Source organism: Chrysemys picta, chromosome 7 (assembly GCF_011386835.1).
Source record: "Chrysemys picta bellii isolate R12L10 chromosome 7, ASM1138683v2, whole genome shotgun sequence".
In the NCBI taxonomy this organism is placed as follows: Eukaryota; Metazoa; Chordata; order Testudines; family Emydidae; genus Chrysemys; species Chrysemys picta.
Window position 1 is genome coordinate 120,483,595 of NC_088797.1, and position 21,447 is coordinate 120,505,041.

General features: G+C 42.7%; 1 protein-coding gene and 1 long non-coding RNA gene across 3 annotated transcripts in view; one reads left to right on the forward strand and one right to left on the reverse strand.

The window, feature by feature from the left end:
* The window catches only part of MXI1 (MAX interactor 1, dimerization protein), a 90,998-nt gene extending 84,748 nt beyond the window's left edge, over positions 1-6,250 (reverse strand). Inside the window, exon 1 of the mRNA XM_005308145.5 lies at positions 5,902-6,250. Coding sequence (XP_005308202.1) covers positions 5,902-6,130 — 229 coding nt within the window. The 5' untranslated portion in view covers positions 6,131-6,250. The remainder of the gene's footprint in view (positions 1-5,901) is intronic.
* Positions 1-20,399, forward strand: part of LOC135972912 (uncharacterized) — a 30,801-nt gene extending 10,402 nt beyond the window's left edge. The window contains exon 2 of one of the 2 annotated variants that reach the window (XR_010589527.1): positions 18,184-20,399. This is a non-coding gene — a long non-coding RNA (uncharacterized LOC135972912). Of the gene's footprint in view, positions 1-532; positions 1,585-18,183 lie in introns of those variants that run through there. The other variant, XR_010589526.1, reaches the window with a different exon arrangement.
* The last annotated feature ends 1,048 nt before the right edge of the window (positions 20,400-21,447 follow it).

A 21,447-nucleotide genomic window follows, 5' to 3' on the forward strand; every position in this document is an offset into this window, starting at 1 on the left:
AGGAAATTGATAAGAATTACAAAAATTTGTGTGTGGAGAGCGGGGAGAGAGGAAAATAAAAACAAACAAACAAAAAAACCACCCTAACAACTAGGTGTTATGAGCCACAAGAGTAAGGAAATCTCTGTTTTAAAAATATGTAATTTTGACAGTGTCCCTTTAAGATAGATCCTGGGTTTTTTGTTATTTTTAAAAAAGCAGCAGTAGTAGATTTCATTCTCATAATAGTCATTGTCAGGGTTTTTTACAGAAGGAAATTGTAAGGTACCGTGTAGGTTTTCTCTACTCGATATCTAGATTGTTTATATATTCAGCTGTTTTGTCCTTTGTAGAGACATATTGCAAAATAATTATTGACATGTAAAGAAATAAGTGATTTTAGCTATTTAAAATATGACTATGCACTTTGTTCTTCCATTTAGTATTAGCAAAACCATATTTTAGCACTTAGAAGCTGCAGCTTTCAATTAATGCCCCCTGTGGCTTTGATAGAAAGGCAGCTTCTCTGAAACATGATCACTTTCTTTTGCAGCTTGTATGGCTAAAACTGTGCCTAATAAACAATGGCATCCTAGATTAAAAACTGCATGGCAAATGTGCAGCTGCTCAATGACAGCGACCACTAATAAGAGCAGTCTTCTCAACGAAGATATACGGTAATTAATTTGTATAGTGCCATTCACAAGCATTGTAATGGGCTTCACAAAATTAAAACAAACCGAAAGCACAGCAGATTTCGTAAAGAGGGGGGACACTTTAGTTTTGATTCTTAAAGTGATGATCATGTCCAGGTGCACCACTTGAGTGGAGGCGGGCAACTTTAACCATTATGCCAAGGGCTACTTAGACACCCAAAATCGGTAGTTTTTTTGCCAATAACTTAGAAATTAACTGACAGGAGCACTGTATCTAATTTCTATATAAGGAAAGGAAAATATATACAAACACCAGTTAAAGCCGTATTTTAAATTCATATGTAAGTTTAGAACAATCAGGAGATAATATAGCAAGATATTCCCAAGCCTTGAGATATCTGTAGTAATGCTCCAAAACTATCAGAAACCTAAGTTTGATACTTTGTACATTATCTTTAGTAGAGATAAAAATAAATAAAATCTGCTTACTTTCTGTAACAGACACACTCTGTGTTACTGCCATTATATACTCCATTTTAACCAACTGTTTTTCATTCCACTAAAAACATCTTTACTTAATTTTAACGTAAGTGATTAAGTTTTTTTCCTCTTTTATTAAGAATGGAAAATTTATTTATTATTTTGGCATGTATTTTTACCAATCACAGTTATGTATGTGACTCACTAACATTTGATTCCATCATTACTATTAGTATCAGACTTGGAAACATATTTATTTTTGCATGAATTTTAAGTTATTTTCCAGATATAACATCATCTACAATTTGAAAATAAGCAACTGTCTGCACACAGTGTCTAAAGTTATGTGTTTACTAGCTAATTTTTTAAAACTGGCACTGCTAAGGTGAGTACAAGCTAAATTTACATTGTAGAAGGATACTATTATTTGATTGTACCACCATTTTAAATAATAAATAACAAAGCACAATATGGTAATAAAAGTAATAATAATTACTCCATCCAGGACAGGTTAGGCATTTTAGAACTCACTATTCAAATAATTGAATTAAAACATAAAATAGAAATAAAATTATGAAATCCACAGACCAGTCAGAAAAATAACAGTACTGTAATCCTTAACGAACTTTGAAAGAATACAGTCACAGAGAATAAATTGCATTGTGCATTTCGACAGGTAGTATCAAGTAACAATAACAAGTGTGTGTGTTGGGTGCGTGTCAGAGAGCCTGTGTATGTGAAAAAGAGAGAGTGGGGGGATGTGTGAAGATTGTGTACGTGTCTGATTGTGTCCGCGCACTGTCTCTTTAAGAAGAACAGGTTGTAGCCCACGAAAGCTTATGCTCTAATAAATTTGTTAGTCTCTAAGGTGCCACAAGTACTCTGTTCTTTTTGAGGATACAGACTAACACGGCTGCTACCCTGAAACCTGTCTCTTTAAGCTGAGTTCTCAGGAGCCTCAAGGCTTGTTCAGTACAGCAGCCCCCCCCAACACCCATTCCTGAGCCCCAGGCACCAACCAGCACAGATAGGCTCCCTGTCCCCCCACTCCAGCGGAGACTGGGTACAGGGGAGGGGGACACCGACGCTACAGGACAGCTCTCGCTCCCCTTTTGCTACCTTCAAAAGGGGAGGGTTGTGTTTTGTGCTGCTACACCGGCGGCGGGGAGCTGCTGCAGACGGCACGCAGGAGGGCGGAGGGGAGGGGCAGCATCTTCCCTCTTACTGCAAACTTCACCCAAATGTGGTACGAAATTCAGGGGGAGGGTGGGGCAGGTGCCCCCTCCGCCCTCCCTAAATGGCGCTCCTGCTCATGTTTGACAAGACAGAGGAAAAGAATCCCACCAGCTGGATGCTCTATTTTTCTCTCTCTGCAAAAAATCAAACTAGTTCACTCTCCCCTCCCCCTAAAACACATTCAACGGAAGTACAAGAGCATCGTGCGTTTGAGGAAGAAGAACCATTTGCACACACACAGGGTGCATACACATGATTTGTTGCACAAGCAGCATAAAAGGACGCAGGCCAGCTGTACCACAAAAGGCATTTCGTCACCTGTTTTGTACTAACAAAGGCCCAAGTAGAACTTGACGGTCCTAACCCGCTGCACAGAACAGGATGGGGCTGGGATACACCTCGGCAGGCACCCATCATTCCCTTGTGATTAAAGCCAACTTTAACTTAGTGAGCAGTACCATGTCCAGCATTGTCCCTGCCACTTTAAGCAGCGACTGTGCCATCTGACTACAACTCCCAGCAAAAACCACAAGGAGTCCGTGGCACCTTATGCCCAGAAAAAGTCTTGAAGGTGGCACCGGACTCCTTGTTGGTTTTATGGCTACAGACTAACACAGCTACCCCCGATACTCCACTCCCAGCAAGTACCCTGCTCTGCCACTGGTGCCACCCCCTAAGCTCCAGGCTCAGCAACGCGTGACGTCAGGGAGGACACAGGCGCTTCCCATTGGCAGAAAGGCCAGCCTGAACCACGCCTGCTAAGTGCGGTCATGTCCAGTCAGATGAGAGGAGTTTGTCTCCATGTGGAAACCATGTGGCTCCTATTGGGAGGAGGAGCCTGGGATCACTGATGAGGGGAGCAGGCTGTGTGATACAGGCAGGAGACAGAAAGTGCACCTGGGGCGGCAGCCGCAGCAGGATGGATTGTGGCCTCAAAATAAACTTTGGAAAGGGTAGGACAAGAAAGGACACAGTCAAGTAGTTGAGGCCCAATATTTAGGTCTTTTAAAAAAATAATAAACCCTCCAGCTTAGAAAAAAATATACACATTTGTTTCAGTGACCCTAGACTTCGGGGGTAGATGAAAACATTTCCCTGGGAGCCTTGCAACCCCAAACATTTGCTGCACTGGGCTAGTGCATCGGGAACAAGCAGTGAAACGGGACAGCCTCATTTAATGTCCAGCTTGAGCATAGAGTGAACCAACCGCAGAAAAAAGTGTAAAGGAAACAATTCGCTCTCTTTTCATCGTCTGAGGCATTATTGACACACAAAGGGTAGTTGCTTTGGGTTTTTCTTAATCATATGTACTGATTGCAGTTGTAAATACAGAGAGGATGTTTGTGTGTGTTTTTTTTAAATACTAATTCGATAATGTCCCCTTTAAAAAAAATGGCTCCTGACTGTTTTAAAAAAGTATTTTTTGCAAACTGTTAGCCGCATATTAGGATGTTAAGCAAGCCATTTCCCCATAGCATGCAGAATACATTTAATTCTTTAATGCAGGCTTTATCTGCAGAGATACCTTCTCCCCCCCTCCAGAGAGATGTTAGAGATGGAGATGAGATTTTCTGGCTGCAGTTTAACATTTAATATTTCAAATGCATAATACTAGATAATTCCTACAGCCCTTCAAGAGATGCACCAGATCTCTCAGCAGACAGCGGCTGTCACAATATTTTGCATGGTATCATGCCAGAGAGAGAGAGACAGAGACCAGAGAAGGAATATCATCAGAGGGAATTCTGTCGCTTCAATTGTATCTCAAGTCCATATTTTCTGGATCCTAGCTGCACAAATGTATTGATCTTTCTTCAGTCTGTACCTCTCCCATTATGCTTTGACAGTCATAACAAAATGAAGAAAGAGGAATAATTAAAACAGGGTCAAAAATAAGTGTCTGGGTGGATATTTAGTGTGTGTTGTAGAGAACTGCATGCAATTTCCCCTGATTCAAAGACTGGGAGGGCAAGTCTGATCCAGTTATTCTAGTTACTTGCACTACCACCTGCGCTAATGAAATGAGGTGACCAATAAAGTGATTAACCTCGCTCTAGCCAAGTCCTTTATAGCGACAACAACCTCGCACGTTTTTCTGCTGGCTACCTGGCTAGTTTTGCTTCTTGCCTACGTGACTGTCCCCATGCGTAGGGAAGAGAGAAAGAAAACAAGGACGTGTCGCTCAGTTAACTACACTATCCTTCCCCACTTTGGTGACTCCCCTAAACTGGGGAAATGGCCCTGGATCAATATAAGACCCCTTGTTTTGGGAGCCGAAACTGCTTTTGTATGCACCTCCCCTCCCCCCTCTAAGAACTACTTCCATTGATGCCAAGGCATTAGCTAACATTGATTCCATTGATTGATTCCAGCATCAAGCTTCCATTGGCATATTAAGATGTTAAGCAAGCCATTGCTTGATCCTTGGCATCAAGGTATTACCCCTCTTCTTAAAAAGCCCTATTACACCATCCTTTTAGGAAACAATTCTCTATTTACACACACACTTCCCCCACTCCACTATAAAAGAGACTGCGATCAACAAAGGCTTGGCTGATTTAATTGCGATTGAAACATAAAAAGATCATTTCCGGGGGGACACTATCTAAGGATTATTTCCCAAACCAAACAATTCCCCCCCTTAAATACAGATCAACAACTTAATTCGGAAGGGAGCTAAGGTTTGGATTAGGGGTTTGTTTTTTATTGCGGAGGCTGACACGGTGCATCTGATCATTTTTTTTTCTTCCTTCGCTGACCTTCAGTGTTATGAGGCTAGATTAAACACCAGCCAGGCTATCTATTTCCTGCTGTTATTGTCTATTAGTTGTGCTCAGCGACGTTACAAACGTGTGAATCGTTCTGGATTATTTATTTTTTGCTGACGAGTACACTACCCAAGGTGCTGGCGGTGGAAATCCCTTACTACATATAATTACCCCCCCCCCATTAATTTGTTATTCGGTTCAGACTGCTTTAAAAAATCTGGAAAAAGAACATAAAAACATTCGCTTAGCTTTAGGGAGAGTTGAAATATGCACAAGATATTTAATTAAGCTCTCGAACTGTTTATAATTTGGCTCCCTGCTTGATCATAAAGTTTGCTTCAACTGGACCCCCTGTTCAAAGCCTAGTTTAGTCCATTTTTGATGCATTTTACACTTGTCTTTGTATTTATCGGACTATGGTTGGGATGAAAACATGCTTCTCTCGATATATACACACTAATATTGTGGGCCAGTGTTCTTGGGTATCTTAAAAAACAACTGAAAAAAAACCGAACAACCAAATCAACTTTAGCCTAAGCACATGATTTTAAATGAAGAAACTCGGTGCATTTTTTAAATGGTTGCCCCCCCCCCCTCCCTCCGAATATCACTGTCTGGTTGTCATGAAACTAACAGTTAGTCTCGTCTGGCAGTCAGAGCTCAAGGAGCTCTCTCTCTCTTTGTTACATCTTCATACGCATTTTCTGTTGTCATCAAACATTCCTGCCTTTTTCCTCTTTAGAGAAAAACAGAAGGGGGGAGGGAACCAAACCAAAACTTACTTTTATTCTCCTTCTCGATTTTCTCCAAGTAGCTGGCTGCTTCTAGCAAGATCTGCACATTTTGCAGGAAAGTGTTGATCTTTTCCATGGAGTCCCCACTACTGTTGAAAATGTCACTGAATGGGCACCTGGACAGATCTGCTGCTGGCATTTCTTGCTGCTGACCTAAAGGATCCAAAACATCACCCTCGCATTTCAGTTCTTTCCTCGGCCGGCCACGTTTCCCCATTGCTTTGGAAATTCAAACTTTACAGTTTAAAGCTCTTTCCCCGACTTCTCTTGTTCCTCTGCCCTTGTTGCAGTTTGTGTGTGTGTGTGTGAGAGAGAGAGATTGAATGAATCAAGGAACCTCCTGACTTTGAGATTCGCTGTGGTCCTAGTGCTAGTTGAGTTCTAAACAATAAAGGGGAATGGAAAGGGTGACTTGGTTTTATTTTAATTTAAACTGCTCTTCACTCGCCGTTTAAGTTCATGGAAATTTTCCCGTGGCAGATAGTAAGTACATCATCAGGCCCTGTAAATTCAGGCTAGACTACACAATGTTAATCCTGCTTCTAATCAAAACAGCTATTTTTGGGGGCGTGGGGGGAGATGTTGGGATGGAGTAAATTTAGAATAGCTTGTAGTTTGACTATGGAAGACTAAAAACTACTGCCTCATCCTTTTTCTCAATCCTACATATTCTGGGTTCACTTTTCAACTGCAAAGTTGTTTGTTCTGCCAAGTGATAACATTTTACTATATAAACCTCTGAGGTTTTCAGCTACCATCTCATACAATTATAATCAAGAGAGGAAATATTTTTCCTACTGGGCCAGCTATATACAGCACTTTATACATTCTGATGAAACCTACAAAAACCAGACCCTCCCAGTCGCTTCTGCTCTTTGTATGGATACTAAAGGTTACCACCTTTGTCTTGGCTTTTGGGGCAGGGACTGACTCTTACTATATCTTTATAAAGTGTTCAGCACACTGGTACTCTGGTCTCAGCTGGCACCTCGTGTCCTGTTACTGTACTACATACCAACTGTGTATTTTCCATCCCAGAACTGCCCACACTCAAATGGTGTTTGTATGGTGGCTAGCACGATACGGCCCCAATCCATCAGTGGCTTCTTTGTGCTATTGCAATAAAACAAAAGATTAATAATGATTTGTAGTGTGAGAAGCATGTTAGAATAGTGGGAGAAGCATGTTAGGGTGGGCTTTATAAACAAAATGATTCTTAGCTTTAGAACAATGTTTCGATACGTGCCCTCTCCCTTGTACAATTTTTAATCTTGAAGCAATCTGAAAAAATTGTTTGTGAAATTGATTGAAGTATAGAACAGATAGGCAGTGTGCAAGTAGCACCTCCCTTCTTTCTTCCATTGATACCTCTGCTAACACAGCTTGTCTGGGCAGTAACACACCTGCTGTTCCAGACTTGGGCTCCATGGATTAGATGCTACTTTTATTCTCACACTGTTTTATGTTAGGTTTTACAAACATCGCCTAGAGACTAAATTGAGACCACATTTGTTAAGTGGGGGGGAAAGGGTTGTACAGAAGCACACTAGAACAGCTTGGCCTACATTTTCAGAGCGATTAGTGATCTTGGGTGCCTCTGTTTTTGGGTGTCCAATTTAAGGCCTGCTTTTTAGGGGCTCAGCAGCCAAGATCAGACTCAACCCCGCTCAAGACACAATCATTCAAACACTTATGCACCCAGTGACACTACTGATAGCTGTAGAGCTATCCAGTTAACTGAAACGTGTACCCTGATAATTTAGGCTCTGATTAGGCAAGGTACTTAGGAATGTGCTTAACTTTACACACGCCAGAAGTTCCATTGAAGTAATGTGCTTAAAGTTAGGCATATGTTTAAGTACCTTGCTGAGAGACTAAGGGAGTTAGTTTTTAAAAGATTTGCTATTACTACATAGTAATGGTTATGTAGAACACTACAGTGTCATTGAAGGGCCATACACAAGTGGACAAAGCACTGGAGAATAGTATATACAATAAAGGTTGTGCAATGGCAGCAGATACTAGATCTGGGATCTAATAGGTCTCTCCCATCTCTTGTTTCTATAAATTTATGCATAATATTTATCCAATTGTATTACTATTATTTATTATTTGTATTGTGGTAGCCCCAGGAACCCCAGTCATAGATCCGGGTCCCATTGTGCGAGGTGCTATACAAGCACAGAACAAAAAGACAGTCTCTATCCTAAGGAACTCCCAGTTTAAGTATAAGACAAAAGGTGGATACAGACAGACAGGGGACCACAAGGAAACAATGATGCATCAATTACCCTCCTTTAATTCTTTACTAATCAAGTCCCTTATTAGCTGCTCCATTATCTTTCCTGAGATCAATGTCAGGCTGACAGACCTCTACTTAGCCGAGTCATCCTGTTTATCCTTTTTAAAAATTGGCACATTACCTTTCATCCAGTCTTCTGGAACTTCTCCAGTGCTCCAAGACTTATTGAAAAGCAAGATTAATAGTCTACCAAGACCTTCAGCCAACTCTTCAAAAACTCTTGGATGCAAGTTATCTGGACCTCTGATTTAAACATGTCTAACTTTAGTACCTTCTGTTTAACATGTATTACCATCACCATATGATGAGACTACATAATCTGTTTTCCCCCCAAGTGCAGAACAGAAATATTTATTGAACACTTTTGCATTTTCTGCATTAACAATAATTCTACCATTTCCATCTAGTAGTGGACCAATACCATTGTTAGGATGCTTTTTGTTCCTAATATATTTTAAAAACCTCCCTTTTATTGTCCTTAACTCTGCTAGCCATAGATTTCTTTGCTTCCCTTATCAATTTCCTGCAACTTCAGATTTATGTTCATGACTATCAACTTCCCCCTTCTTCCTTTTGTTATATATACTTTTTATTTTTTGTAGCTGCCTTCACTTCCCCTCTAAACCAGATCCACTTTTAACCAGTGGTGGGATTTGATCTTTTTGGGTATCTAGTAGGATGCTCTTAAATTACTCCCAATTATCATTCATGTTATGCAGGAAGAATCCGTAAGATTTAGACCCAGTTTGCATGTGAGGATCTAGAGAGAGGTTTGAGTCAAAGATGACACCCGGGTTATGAGCTAGAGGGACAGGGAAGATGGTAGTATTGTCCACAGTGACTAAGAAGAGGGAGCAGGCAGGGCTAGGATAGAAACATTAAGAGCTCTGTTTTAGCCATGGTTAGCTTGAGCTGGCAGTTGGACACCCACAAGGAGTTGTCAGAAAGACAGGCTGAGATTTTAATTTGGACAGATGGAGACTGGTCCAGAGTGGAGAGGTAGATGTGAGTCATCCACAGAGACATGAGAGGTAAATTTGCATTTGGGGTGTTGTTAAACCACTTGAACATGCCAAGGGTTTTTAAAATGTAGTTTTTATTAGCTGCACTGAGATAAGACCCAGTCCCTGCTTTACAAATGTGCCCTGAAAAACAGTCACATTAATACATCAGTCACAGAGACTATTGCTTTCCAACCACAGCATGAATTGAATAGTAAGAGGGAATTAGACTTGCCATTCGGATCCAGCACTATCAACATCAGCCTAAGACTCAGCAGCACACAGTACAGAGGAATACAATACACTAGTAAATCTGAAGACAACTTCATATTAAGGAATTTTACTATAGTTGTTCAAACTCAGTAAATGAGTTTTCCATCACTGAAGGAGGATTGAAGGGAACACGGCAAAGGAAAAGTGCCTACCAGGAAAATATTCTATTCACTTGAAATCATAGAACTTATAAATCTTGGGCCCTGTCTCCGTAGAAGGCAAGAACGTTTGTGAAGATCCACAGCAGAAGAGTCTCAGACCTTGTACAGCAGATCACAAGCCCACTCCCACCTTCATCACATCTATTCGTTCTCTGCATTCACCTGAGCTTCCCCCTCCGCTGGGATTTTAAAGGCATGTTGGGTGAATCAGTGCTGACTTGGGGATCATTAATTTACACTGCTTTTCCCAATGTAACATCCACAGGCGTGAAGAAAGAATCGTAATAATTGTGACCCTGGCTCTCCTACTTCTCATCTGACCACAGTCCAATTTTTGCTGTGATTCATGGAAGTTATGACAGGGAAAACAAAATGACCCAAACTCCAATTATCCCCCCAAAAGTTCATCCCCAAGTTCCTAGAGAAAACACATTTCGTTCATGCAAATTTCAGATGATGCAAAGGGTCCAGATGTCCCTCAAGAAACTTGGATTTCGAGGCATATTTTTTCCAACAACAAGTAGGGGACTGGGGGTGCCTCAGGGTTTGGGAACCCAGCTGGAGACACTTTGAGGGGCCCTGACTGTCAGATGGTGGTGCTCAGCACTTTTTGAAAGTAGAACCCCTTTAAAGCATCTGAAGCAGGGCGCACAAAAATGGAGGTGCCCAAAATCACTAGTCACTCTTGAAGATTTAAGGCTGTATTTATTAAAAGTAACTACTGAGCACCAACACTATGATCAGCATTATATAGACCTGGTCCTTGCCCCAAGAAGTTTGTCATCTAAGAGACAAACCAAAGACGACAGGATCAGACACAGGTCATTATATAGAGCAGGTTTTTCTCAAGCGGTGGGCAGTGTCTGCAAGGACCCAGAACTCTTCTCTGTCCTTTGTATTTACCACGTGGAAAAGAAAAAAATGCCAATGGCTTCTTAGGATTTTGGACTCCCCTGTGCACCTGTCCTGGCTCCACCTGCAGTCTCTCCTTGACACCCAGCCAGGGTGCAGGGAGTGAGCAGGGAGTCCCCTGCAGGGACTCTGCCTGGTTTATTGGAGGCATCGCTGTGGTGCTGATACTGACATGTGTGGTGGGTGGGTGATGGCAGTGGCAATGGGGAACTGTGGAGCCTTGCCAACAGGGGGCATGAATGCAGGGGTTGGCCGCTCAGGCAGAGAAAACCCAATGGTGGGGATGGGCTGATGGGGGGAACAGACTGGAGGGGGCGGGGACCAAATAGTGGGATGAGCTGGGGATGAGGGACCCCCCCCTTAAAAGCCTGTTACTTTGTACCTCCATTCAGCTACCCTCCCCAGCCTCTGCCCCCCAGTGGAACACTGCTCCCCTGGGGGAAGGATTCCTTGGTCACCCTCCAGCTCCAGTTTGGTTGAGTCCCTCCAGAGCTAGCTAAACTCAGCATAGAGACAAACTCATCCAGCCTTGTGGGACCTGTGCGGGTAGGTCTGCTACAGCCGCATATACCTTAGCTGTCTAGTGCTTCATTAACAGCTGACCCGTAAAAAACTGTGTGCCCAGGACATAGCGAAGTTGGGCCTGAGCCCATCTGCTTTGATAAAAATGGGGCTGAATGATAAAGATTTTGGGGCACTCTGACATAGAGGGATGGAAGCATAAAAAAATGCATACATGTTTGTACCATTGGAGTAATCCTGGGAAGACTCACAGAAGAAGCATGTGGGGAGAATGATCTGGAGGAGGAAGGAGTAGGCATGTAGCACACGGACATCAGGCGTGTGTTTCGGCACGGGGGCACTGTGCAAGAAAGCAGAAAGAGACAAGTCGGGGGAAAAGATACTGTTGTTTGAGGAGATGAACACTATAACCACAACACAGACGCAAACAATTGTTAAAGCATGAAGTCTTGCAGCATTGCTAACGCCATGTGTTTAAAAATCATGAGTCAGGACCCCACAATCACAAGATTGGCTTTAAAATCATGACATTTTAAAAAATAATAAATGTTGGGCTCTTTTTATTTGCCTTTTGGTTTCTGAGCTCTCAGCAGGACCCTGTTTTCAAGTCTTTCTCCACAGCAATGGAGGCTAGAAACTTCCTTCTTTCTAAAATGAAAGCTGAGCTTTGCATGCATTCTCTTGACTCCAGCAGCTGGGATGCTCAGAAAAACACCCAATATTGTGAGACCCACAATAAGATCGTGAGAGCTGGCAATACTGTGTTGACAGAGCATTTGCTCTGCTGCCTAACTGGAACATATCCTGTTCAGACAGCATATTGCTTCGGCATTACTTATCTGTGCTGGAGGTTCCGGGTCCCTTTGAGCAACAACTTGTGCCCATCTGTTTCCCTCCGTATTGTGCAACAGAGGGGAGCGTACTCCTATATAACTGAAGATCACAGATTAAGATCAGAGGACCTGTCTCTTCTCTCAGCGAGGTCAGTTTTACACCTCTGCGCATCAATTAAAATTGGTTGCACCCAATTTACAGCAGCATAAGTGGAAAGAGAACCAAGCTCAGTATTTTTGGAACATATCACATAAGTGGTAAGTTTCCAGGGGAGAGTCACAATAAATAAAACGACAACATGAAGTGTCTTTGTTCCAACTCTAGCCAGTTTAGAAAGTTTAATAGTACAGGACAATATGTTCTTAAGTGCAAATCTAGCAGACACCGTGAGATCCAGAAACCCAAGGGATTATTGTGTGCCTATATTGATTTTGAATGACATGCTTTACTGATCTGTGATTTTGTTTTTTCATATCCTACTGCATAATCATGCATAGCAACTGAAAACAAAGCCATCAATTTGAGCAAAAATATTGGGCCAGGTCAGCAGCTGGGGTAAACTGACCTAACTCCACCTGGGATCTTTCCCAGCATCTGTAGTTGTACCACAGATGTTTTTAATCCAGTTCAACAAATGCACGCATAAAGCTCTATTCAGTGCAATGGCAGCGATAGCTGTGGTGGTGTTTGTTCACTGGGCACTAGCATTCAGAACAAACATTTGTATTTTTTTAAAGAATTTCTTCACGGAGGGCCAGGCAGCAGCGCTGGTGTCTGAGCTCTGTAAAAAAATAGAAGGCAGGGACTAGACTTGAGCCTGTTTTCTAGCTGGAATAGTGGAAAGCTCTCCCCACTCTTAGCTTCCAGACCTTTGTAGTATTTTTCATTCAAAGAATGAAAGCAAGCATGCAAAGTATTCCACTTAGGAATAGTCACTTGTTTTTCTGGCAGCCATTCTAACTTCCTGATCCTCACTGATGCCATCTTGGGTGTAAATTGCTGGTATGAAACACAAATCGCAGACTTTGAAGGGAATATTTTAAAGTATGTCATTAAAAATGACTGTGGATTTTCTCTCAGCAGAGGATCTTTGATGCACCTGTTCTCTCTCTCGCAGGGATAATCCCATTCTAATCCTTTTTAAAAATTTCACCTGCCTTTAAAAGTCTGTTGCTGCCCTTTTTGAAGGACGGACCTGTTTTTCTAGTGATAATTGTACTGACCATCTGTCAATGGCAGACATTTCACTCCGTGCAATAGTGATAATATTAAGATGAAAAAAAGAATTGGTTTGGGTTGCTGCGACATCTATTTCCATGTTTTTCTATACATTAGTATTCATACAGTGATAGAGTATTATTACTGCTACTATTATTTTGAAATAAACTTCATCTGATGATTTACCAACATCAATCTGTGACAGAAGTGTAGTGAGTCCTAAAGGGATCAGAAATTCACTTGACCTTTAAGTGCATGGCCTGATCATGCTCCCATTATTATTTGTATTGCAAGCGCATCTAGTCATGCACCAGGACCCCACTGTGCTAGGCACAGTACAAACACAGAGCAAAAAGATGGTCCCTACTCTAAAGAACTGATCTGTGCATGTAGGAGACCCTGCATATGTGGCCCATACCACTTCAACACGGAAAGTGGGGGGGAGTGACCTTAGCTGCCTCCACAGCAGGTTAAAAGCATTATTAGAACAATAGCCAGGATAAGCATTTCTTTTCTGGGACTCGTTTACACTGTAGCTGCTGCCTTTCCATTTCCAAATTGATCGATGTCTTTATTTTATTTTTTTGTTTCTAACAAGAGGTTCTGAGCATGTATTCAAAAACTTACTGTCTAGACGCAGTGTTCATTGGCAATGTCACACTAAATGAACTCAGGCCGGGATCCTCAACTCCCATTGATTTCATCGCAGCTAGGCCTCTCAATATCTTTGAGAATCTGGGTCTCAGCCTCCATCCCACATCCTTCATTGTTAGCCTCATCTTTTGCAGACATCCAGTTGTGCTTACCACTGTACTGAACATGGATGACACGTGACGCTCTGGCTCATAGAACTTCCAGACTATGGCCCTTAACCTGCCTGTTGCTACATGTTTAGCAGACCCCTGTGCACACATGAAGTTCCATTTGATCTCAGTGTGGGTCCACACAGGCACAGGGATCCACTAGCACAGAGTGGATTGCCGAATCGGGGTCTAAATAATCACCCCCCCTTCCCGCAAGACATCAAGGGCCAAATCATGGTTCTACTGAAGTCAACTGTTCTGTTACCTGATACTCCTGAAACTTTATTTTATTGACACGCCATGGTTTTCCTTTGTAGTTTCTTGTATCCTTACTTTTTTAGGATCCTACAAGCTCACTTCAATGCTATTTTCTCTTTTCTTTAATGCTCAAAATGTCACTCACGGGCATTTCTGGGTAAAGCGAACAACAGTCTCCTCACCTGGGATACTTGGTGAGATCAGGGAACTTCTTTTGCAAGCTTTCTGATTCCAACCAAAAAGAAAAGCAAAGATTTTTTTAAAGAATTTAAAGGGAATTTGGGGGATTTTTAAAACTTCATGCAATAATGGGTTTTGAGGGCCTGATCTGAAACTTAATGAAGTCTCTCTGTTGATTTCAGTGGACTTTAGATCAGGTACAGTTGTCAATGACTCATTCAAAATGATATAGGAGTTCTTTCATTTTCTTTTCTTTCTGGGGCAAATGCCGCCCAGGCAGAAGTGGGCGCAACTCCATTGACTGCAAGGCTGTGGCAGCAACTTTACACCAGATCTGGTCCTATGTCACAAGACGATCTTTAACTTGCACAAAAGCATTTCACTCTAGCACATGTGATTTACATTCTTCTCTCACCGTAGGAATGTCAATGCTTTCAAAAATAACTTACAAGCACATAAAGTCCTGGAAAATTAAGTTTGCCTTCCCTCCCTCCGCCGACCCTCCATCAGCTTTCCTCCACTCTGCCACAACACTGACCTCAGACCATTGTCTGGAGGAAACTTCTTTTCAGGGAATGACTGGTAATTCATTCTCCATCATGACTCATTCCTGGGTATTTTGAAGAGCAGAGATCACCCCCTACTCCAAATTGTGACAATGCACACTATGGAGAGTGTTAACGTAATGCAAATGATTATAATCTCAATGCTGGGTGAACTTGAACTGCAGCCCCAGAGGTGAATGGACAGGTCTTTTTCACCTAACCCCCTGGGCCTTTTGGATCTTTTGCTTGTAATGTTGATGGGGTCTGTTCCTGCAGCCCTTACTCATGAGACTAGTCCTCACTTGGGTGAGTAGTCCTGGCACCTGGCCGAGTCTACTAGCCCGAGGCAGGTGATTGACATGAAACTCCGAGTGGTTTGCTTTCATTATGTTTCATACAGGCCTGAGTTAGTAGCACATCTACAGTCCAATGAATTGAGTTGTCCTGCAAGAGTAATTAGTCTTTCCTCTGTTTAATTGCCCCTAAGAAATACTTTCAAACTACCCCCCTCCTCTTACTGACATGTTCAGCCATCCAGTACGGTTTGTGGCACAGATGAATTTGATGCTGGGCTACAGTACTGTAGTTTTCATCGCATCGTAGTTGTACATGAAACCTTAAGTTGTTCTTGGTTTGAGTGGTTTGTGTGCAGTTCAAAACTTACTTGGACCCAGGGGTTGTCTCCAAAAACCAGAAGTGGAGCCCACAAATATTGGTTGTCATGTCGACTCTGAAATTGTGTTGTCTCAAATCATGATACAGCTGACAACTTTGGGAATAGCCAGCTGGGAACTTAAGTTCATTAGGGACAAAAACTGAGATTTTGATCCTCATCCCCCTAGGCCTTCCCTTCACCATCCTCCCAGTTACTCAGGTGTCATCTTGGACATGGCCCTTACCCACATGTCCAGCCCACATCCAAGTCTTGCCCCTTCAATCTGCGTAACATTTCTCAGAGTTAGCCTTGTCTGTATGGACTGCCAAGGCTCTTGTTCAGGCCTTTGTCCTGTTCCCCTTAGCTACTGCAATCCCTTATTTAGCCTTGTAACCAGCCGCTTTGTTCCCCTCAAAAGGTTGTTGTTACGTTCAGTTTCCCTGCTCTTTGTACTGACCACCTCACTCCACGCTGTGTGTTCCCTCATTGGTTCTGCTTTCAAGGCCTTCTGCATTTAGCCCCACCCAACCTATATCTACTAGCTTATTGAGATATCAACCTCTGCCTTCACTCTGACAGAGGGCGGCTTCAATTGCCCACCTGTCCACTTCTCCCTCTAACACTCCTGCACATGGGGGAAACTCCCCTGCAGTATTGGTAAAGCTGCAACTTCAGTATGTTTTAAATCCCTCCTTGAAACTTACCTCTGTTGTGATGCCCCAAAACCCACTCCTGTCTGGCACAGGTAAAGCATGTGGCAAACTGACTTCTGCTTTTATGATAAATTCTTTTTATGGCTACCTCATTCACTTAATTCCCCACCCCCATTTGTCTCATTTTTGTCCTGACACCTAGACTGTATTCTCTCTAGACCCAGGTACAGTTATCTTTATTACTGGTCCTCCCGTGCCTAGCACCTTTGGGCCCTGATCCTTGATTGGAGTTGCTAGGCACTACTGAAATATAGATAAACAACAATGTGCCTCTTTCCATCCTTAAAGGGAAAGCACAACTGCGGCCTCATGCTGTAATGCACCGGCAGGGGAGAGGTACATCTTTTCCGTGGATGGATTAGCTGCTGGATATTCCAGACCGATCTGGGTGGCTCTGTATGGCACAGATGGGATCAGCTATCTTCTTAGGTAGATGGAATGACACATCAAAAGTCTTGAGATCATGTCCCTGGTGGGATGGGCCAAATGGAGGATCTAGTTCTCTAGTCACTGAAATGTGAATTTTACACCACTCTTAGGAATACATTGATTGATCCACTGTCTAAAAACAAGTCTAGGCTGTCGGCTAAAGAGAATGTCATTTGGCATTATCAGTGCAGAAGGAACACAGACTATTTTCAGCAAGCAATTTTGCACACAATGTACTTGAGTTCTTATATCAAGCCCAATCACTGTGGCATCCATGCATCTAAGAGCCAAATTATGCCATCAGATTTACACCTACCACTCACACTAATTCTAATGGGAGCAGAATTCATTCCTTAGCAGGCAGAGAAGGAAGAAAAAAAACACACTGTATCCAGCACTGCCTTAGAACCAGTCCAGTTGCCTTACTCATCCGAGTTGTCCCACTGAAGACAAGGGACCTGCTCGGGTGAGTAAGATAAGCCAGCGTTAGCTCTGAATTTGCCCCTTAAAATATGGTTGGGCATTCATAAAATTTTAAGTAACACTTTCTTCCAAACTATAGCAATTCCTGAAATGCTTTGCAATGGATTTTTGAATTTTTATTGGAATGTAGAAGAGTTTTCTTGCTTTATGTACCATCCTGTGCATGATGTATTGAGGTTTTGCATACACCATAGATACTGAGTGGTACAAGGTGTAACTTGCCCACCTTTCACTCTAACCTTCCATGGGCTTCCATGGATCCAAATAACCAATTTCAATTGATTCCCAGGGAGCACCAGCAACAGATAAGTGGACTGAAGAGCCAATAGCAAAGGGCTTATTAAAGGAGGCATTCCTGGAGGCTTTACAATGCACAAGTAAATCTTCTGGAACACAATTAGGTTGTGTTCAGGGGAAAGTGTGGAAGGAATGGCTTATACCCCAGAGGTGGATACTCATTTCCTGAGCCTTTTCTGATTTCGACTACCTGACACCCCAACTGATTTCATATCAAATCGCCTCCTGGTTGGAGTTTCATGACGACTGAGACTCTGTGCCAACCCCATTAAACCAAGTTTCCTTTATGACTGTAAAGGAGGAGCTTGGAGCCTTGGTGACTGCAGTGTTGTGTCAGCGGCTGCTACAATGATTAACCCAGCTATTTTTATGTACAGTGCTAGGTCTGAAACCACACCCCTTACACACACACACACACACACACACACACACACACACACACACACACACACACACACACACACACATATGAGTAAGAGCTAGAGGCCTGGACTTTTATACAGTATGATAGAGTTTGTACAATGGTTCCTGATCCGTAGAGAAAAGGGAGTAGAGCATACTATTAGGATTTGAAATTACTGTATTAATGACTATGCTTTCACTCTTGTTCAGTATGTTTCACCTTCAAAGCATTTACAATCTTTAAGTAACGAATCCTCACAATTAGTTCTGTCCAATTTACAGATGGAGAAACTGAGCAGAAACGTGAAATGACTCATCACAGGCCAAAGAGGAAGTCAGCATCAAGGGGCCACATTAATCTTTGGTGTAACTCCACTGAATGAGTGATGAATTTGGCCCAAGCTAGTTCTTTTCACATTGACCTCTCATAATTGAGGATCCACATATAAGACTTAAGTGATTCATTCATTCTTTCAGTCCCTAATTCGAGGCAGACTGGACCTTGTCTCTCTCTCTGAGGTAGTTGGTGATGATGGGAAGAAAAACCATCCATAGAAAGAAAAGGCAGCAGTTCTCTCAGAAGAAAATATACTTAGACAATCCCAGCAATGCTCTGCTATTAACATCATGGACAAAACTGGATTGATGTTTTGGCACTGGGCAGGATTTACAAACATCCCTTAGTGCACATGCTGGCCATGCTATTTGGAACCTATGCAGGAGCTGTATTTGTTCTGTATCCAGCTTGATCAAACAAAAATCAGAAAGGGTCGCCCATCAGTTTGTGTTGGTTGTCACTAGAAATCTGAAATCGGGCACGTGAACTCTGGCACAAGGATTGTGCAAAAAACCAAACAAATTAAACTCCCAAACAGAAAAACAACCACAACCTGGAGGATTTCCCCCTCAAATTGCATGCATATAGTTTGAGTAATCCAGACAGTCTCATCTTGCTGTTCATGTGTGTTTTGTTCTTCTAGTTGTGGCAGGAGTTTATTGGTGGTGAGTTGCATTTATGGCAGGAGCATAGTTAATGTGAAAGCATATTCACCTGCTAGTTTATCCGTTCGTATTGTTTCATATTTAGGTACTGTAATTCTTGGAACCCCCGCACCATGCTTAAAAGTCCCTTTTGTACTAGGCACTGTACATGTGCAAAGAGAGTTCCTGCCCCCAAGAGCTTACCCATCTCTCAGCATTGCACCTGTTTTTCAAGCTCATGTTATAAGGTCGGTAGGAAGCCAACAAATACACGACAAACGTCAAATCAACCAAAGAACAACAATTAAAAGACTTTCCAAGGGGTAAAGGCTTCAGTAAAATGATGGGGGCATGGTTTGTGTTTCCTTAATTTTAACAATAGTTTGAGATTGTCTCCCTCATGTAGACTTTCCGAGTTGATCAGGTTTTCCATGACTCATGTGGCCCATAGTTTGGCCATCAAAGTTTCAACATCAGTTTTTCTTTCGGTATTCAGTAAAATATTGCAGCCATCCTGAGCTGGGAATTCAGTTATCTCCTGGATTTCCTCAATGCTTGATCCCATAAGAAAGATTGCAGGAGCCTATGGGAGAGAGTTACTGCTGAGATGCAAGAGCTAAGTGAGGGTATCCCCACCAGATATGCAGGAAGTAACCTGTCTCCCCACATTTTCATTAGCCTCTGTTCATTTTTTAAAAACCTTTTTTAAGTGCAACTGTTCTTTAAGCTGTGTGCTTGCCCTGTTGACTCTACAGTGAGCAAGTAATAGTCTGAATAAGGCAGTCATTATTACTAACTCCCATTCAAATCAAAGGGAGCTATGTCTGAGTAAGCACTGAATACAAAGCGAGAAAGGACCTCAGGATTTGGGCCAATCCTAATGCTCAGAGCACTTTTTATGCAAAGATCCTGAAGTGCTTTACCAAATCAAATATTATCCCCATTGCACATATGGGGAAACCGAGGCACAGAGAGCTCATGTGATTTTTACTTGCCACATGGCAGATCAGTCAGTGGCAGAGCTAGGAACAGCATTCATGTTTTCTGATTCCTAAGCTGCACCCATAAAACAACATTGCAGCACAGGGTCCAACAGAGGGGCAAAGGGCTGAGAAATCCTCTGCTCTCAGTAACAGCACCACGCAGGATCGGGCCCAACGAAGGTACCTAGACTCAAGTTTTTACATTTCTGGCCCAGTTACCATTATTGGCTCCCAAGTTTGGCCTTGGAAATAGAGAAGAGAGGAGAGGAGGGGGGGAAAGAGTTCTTAGACATATTGTCAATATCTAAGCATGAGAAGGGGGAAAACAGCCCTTGGACACAGTGTCAATAACTAAATAGGAGACTGTCTCAAAAGGAGCGTGTTTTGCTGACAGACATCAAAGTGCTTCCATTGAAAGGAACTTACAAGAAAACAAAACCTTGAGATCAGCCTGTGTCATTAGCTACCAAATGGTTCAGCTTTGTTATTATGTAAATGACATATTGAAATACAAATTGGAAGCCTTACAGTGTAATTATTGTTGCGTATTAATTTCCTTCATTTCTTACCAGCATTTCCCGCTAAGCCCCTCTTATCTAACATTGGTGAGGCCGCTTTGTTTGGCTTGTTTTCTTCCTCATTGAGGAAAGAACAGTCATGGGAAATACAGGATTTAATGAAAAGTTTCTATTTCAACCAAATAATAATAAAGCAATACACATTTCTCTGGCAGCTTTCGTTTAAAATAACAAGGCTTACTTGCAGTACTGGAACTCAAAGCACTTTACCAAGGACGTCAGACACATGCCCGTGTAACAGACAGGGACAATGAGGTGCAGAGAAGGGACTTGGCCATGCCCACCCAGTGATAAAACTGGGAACCAAACCCAGAGCTCCTGAGGCTTGGTTCAGTGCCCTATCCGCTAAGCCGCACTGCCTCCCTGATTAAGGAAATCACCAGTCTCTTTACTAGTGTTCACATTCCTGTATGCGATCCCACAAACAACTTCCCACACCAATTTCACAAAGGGGTTAAGTGTTTTGCCCAAGGTCATACGGAGAGACATTCACCCCTGTGCGGAGGGCCAGCACAAGGCTCATATGTCGCTTAGGTCCTCAAAAGAGGGCTTAAACATAGGCCTTGTGCTGGGGTCCCCTGCCCTGTGGCTGAATTTCACGCACAGGGAATGTGACAGATTCCCCGATCTGCAGTCCCCTGCGTTTGCCACTAGACAACATTCCTTCCTCATTGGATTTAGCTTCCATTCCCCAGAGTGCCTCCAGGCTGAGTGATCCACTATTATTTTGTTAAAGGTAGAAGACTCCACACTAAAGCAGAGGTATTACTCTGGTCTGGTCTATACTACCCGCCTGAATCGGCGGGTAGAAATCGACCTCTCGGGGATCGATTTATCGCGTCCCGTTGGGACGCGACAATCGATCCCCGAATCGGCGCTCTTACTCCACCAGCGGAGGTGGTAGTAAGCCCCGCCGACAAAAAGCGGCAGAAGTCGATTTTGCCGCCGTCCTCACAACGGGGTAAGTCGGCTGCAATACGTCGAATTCAGGTACGCTATTCACG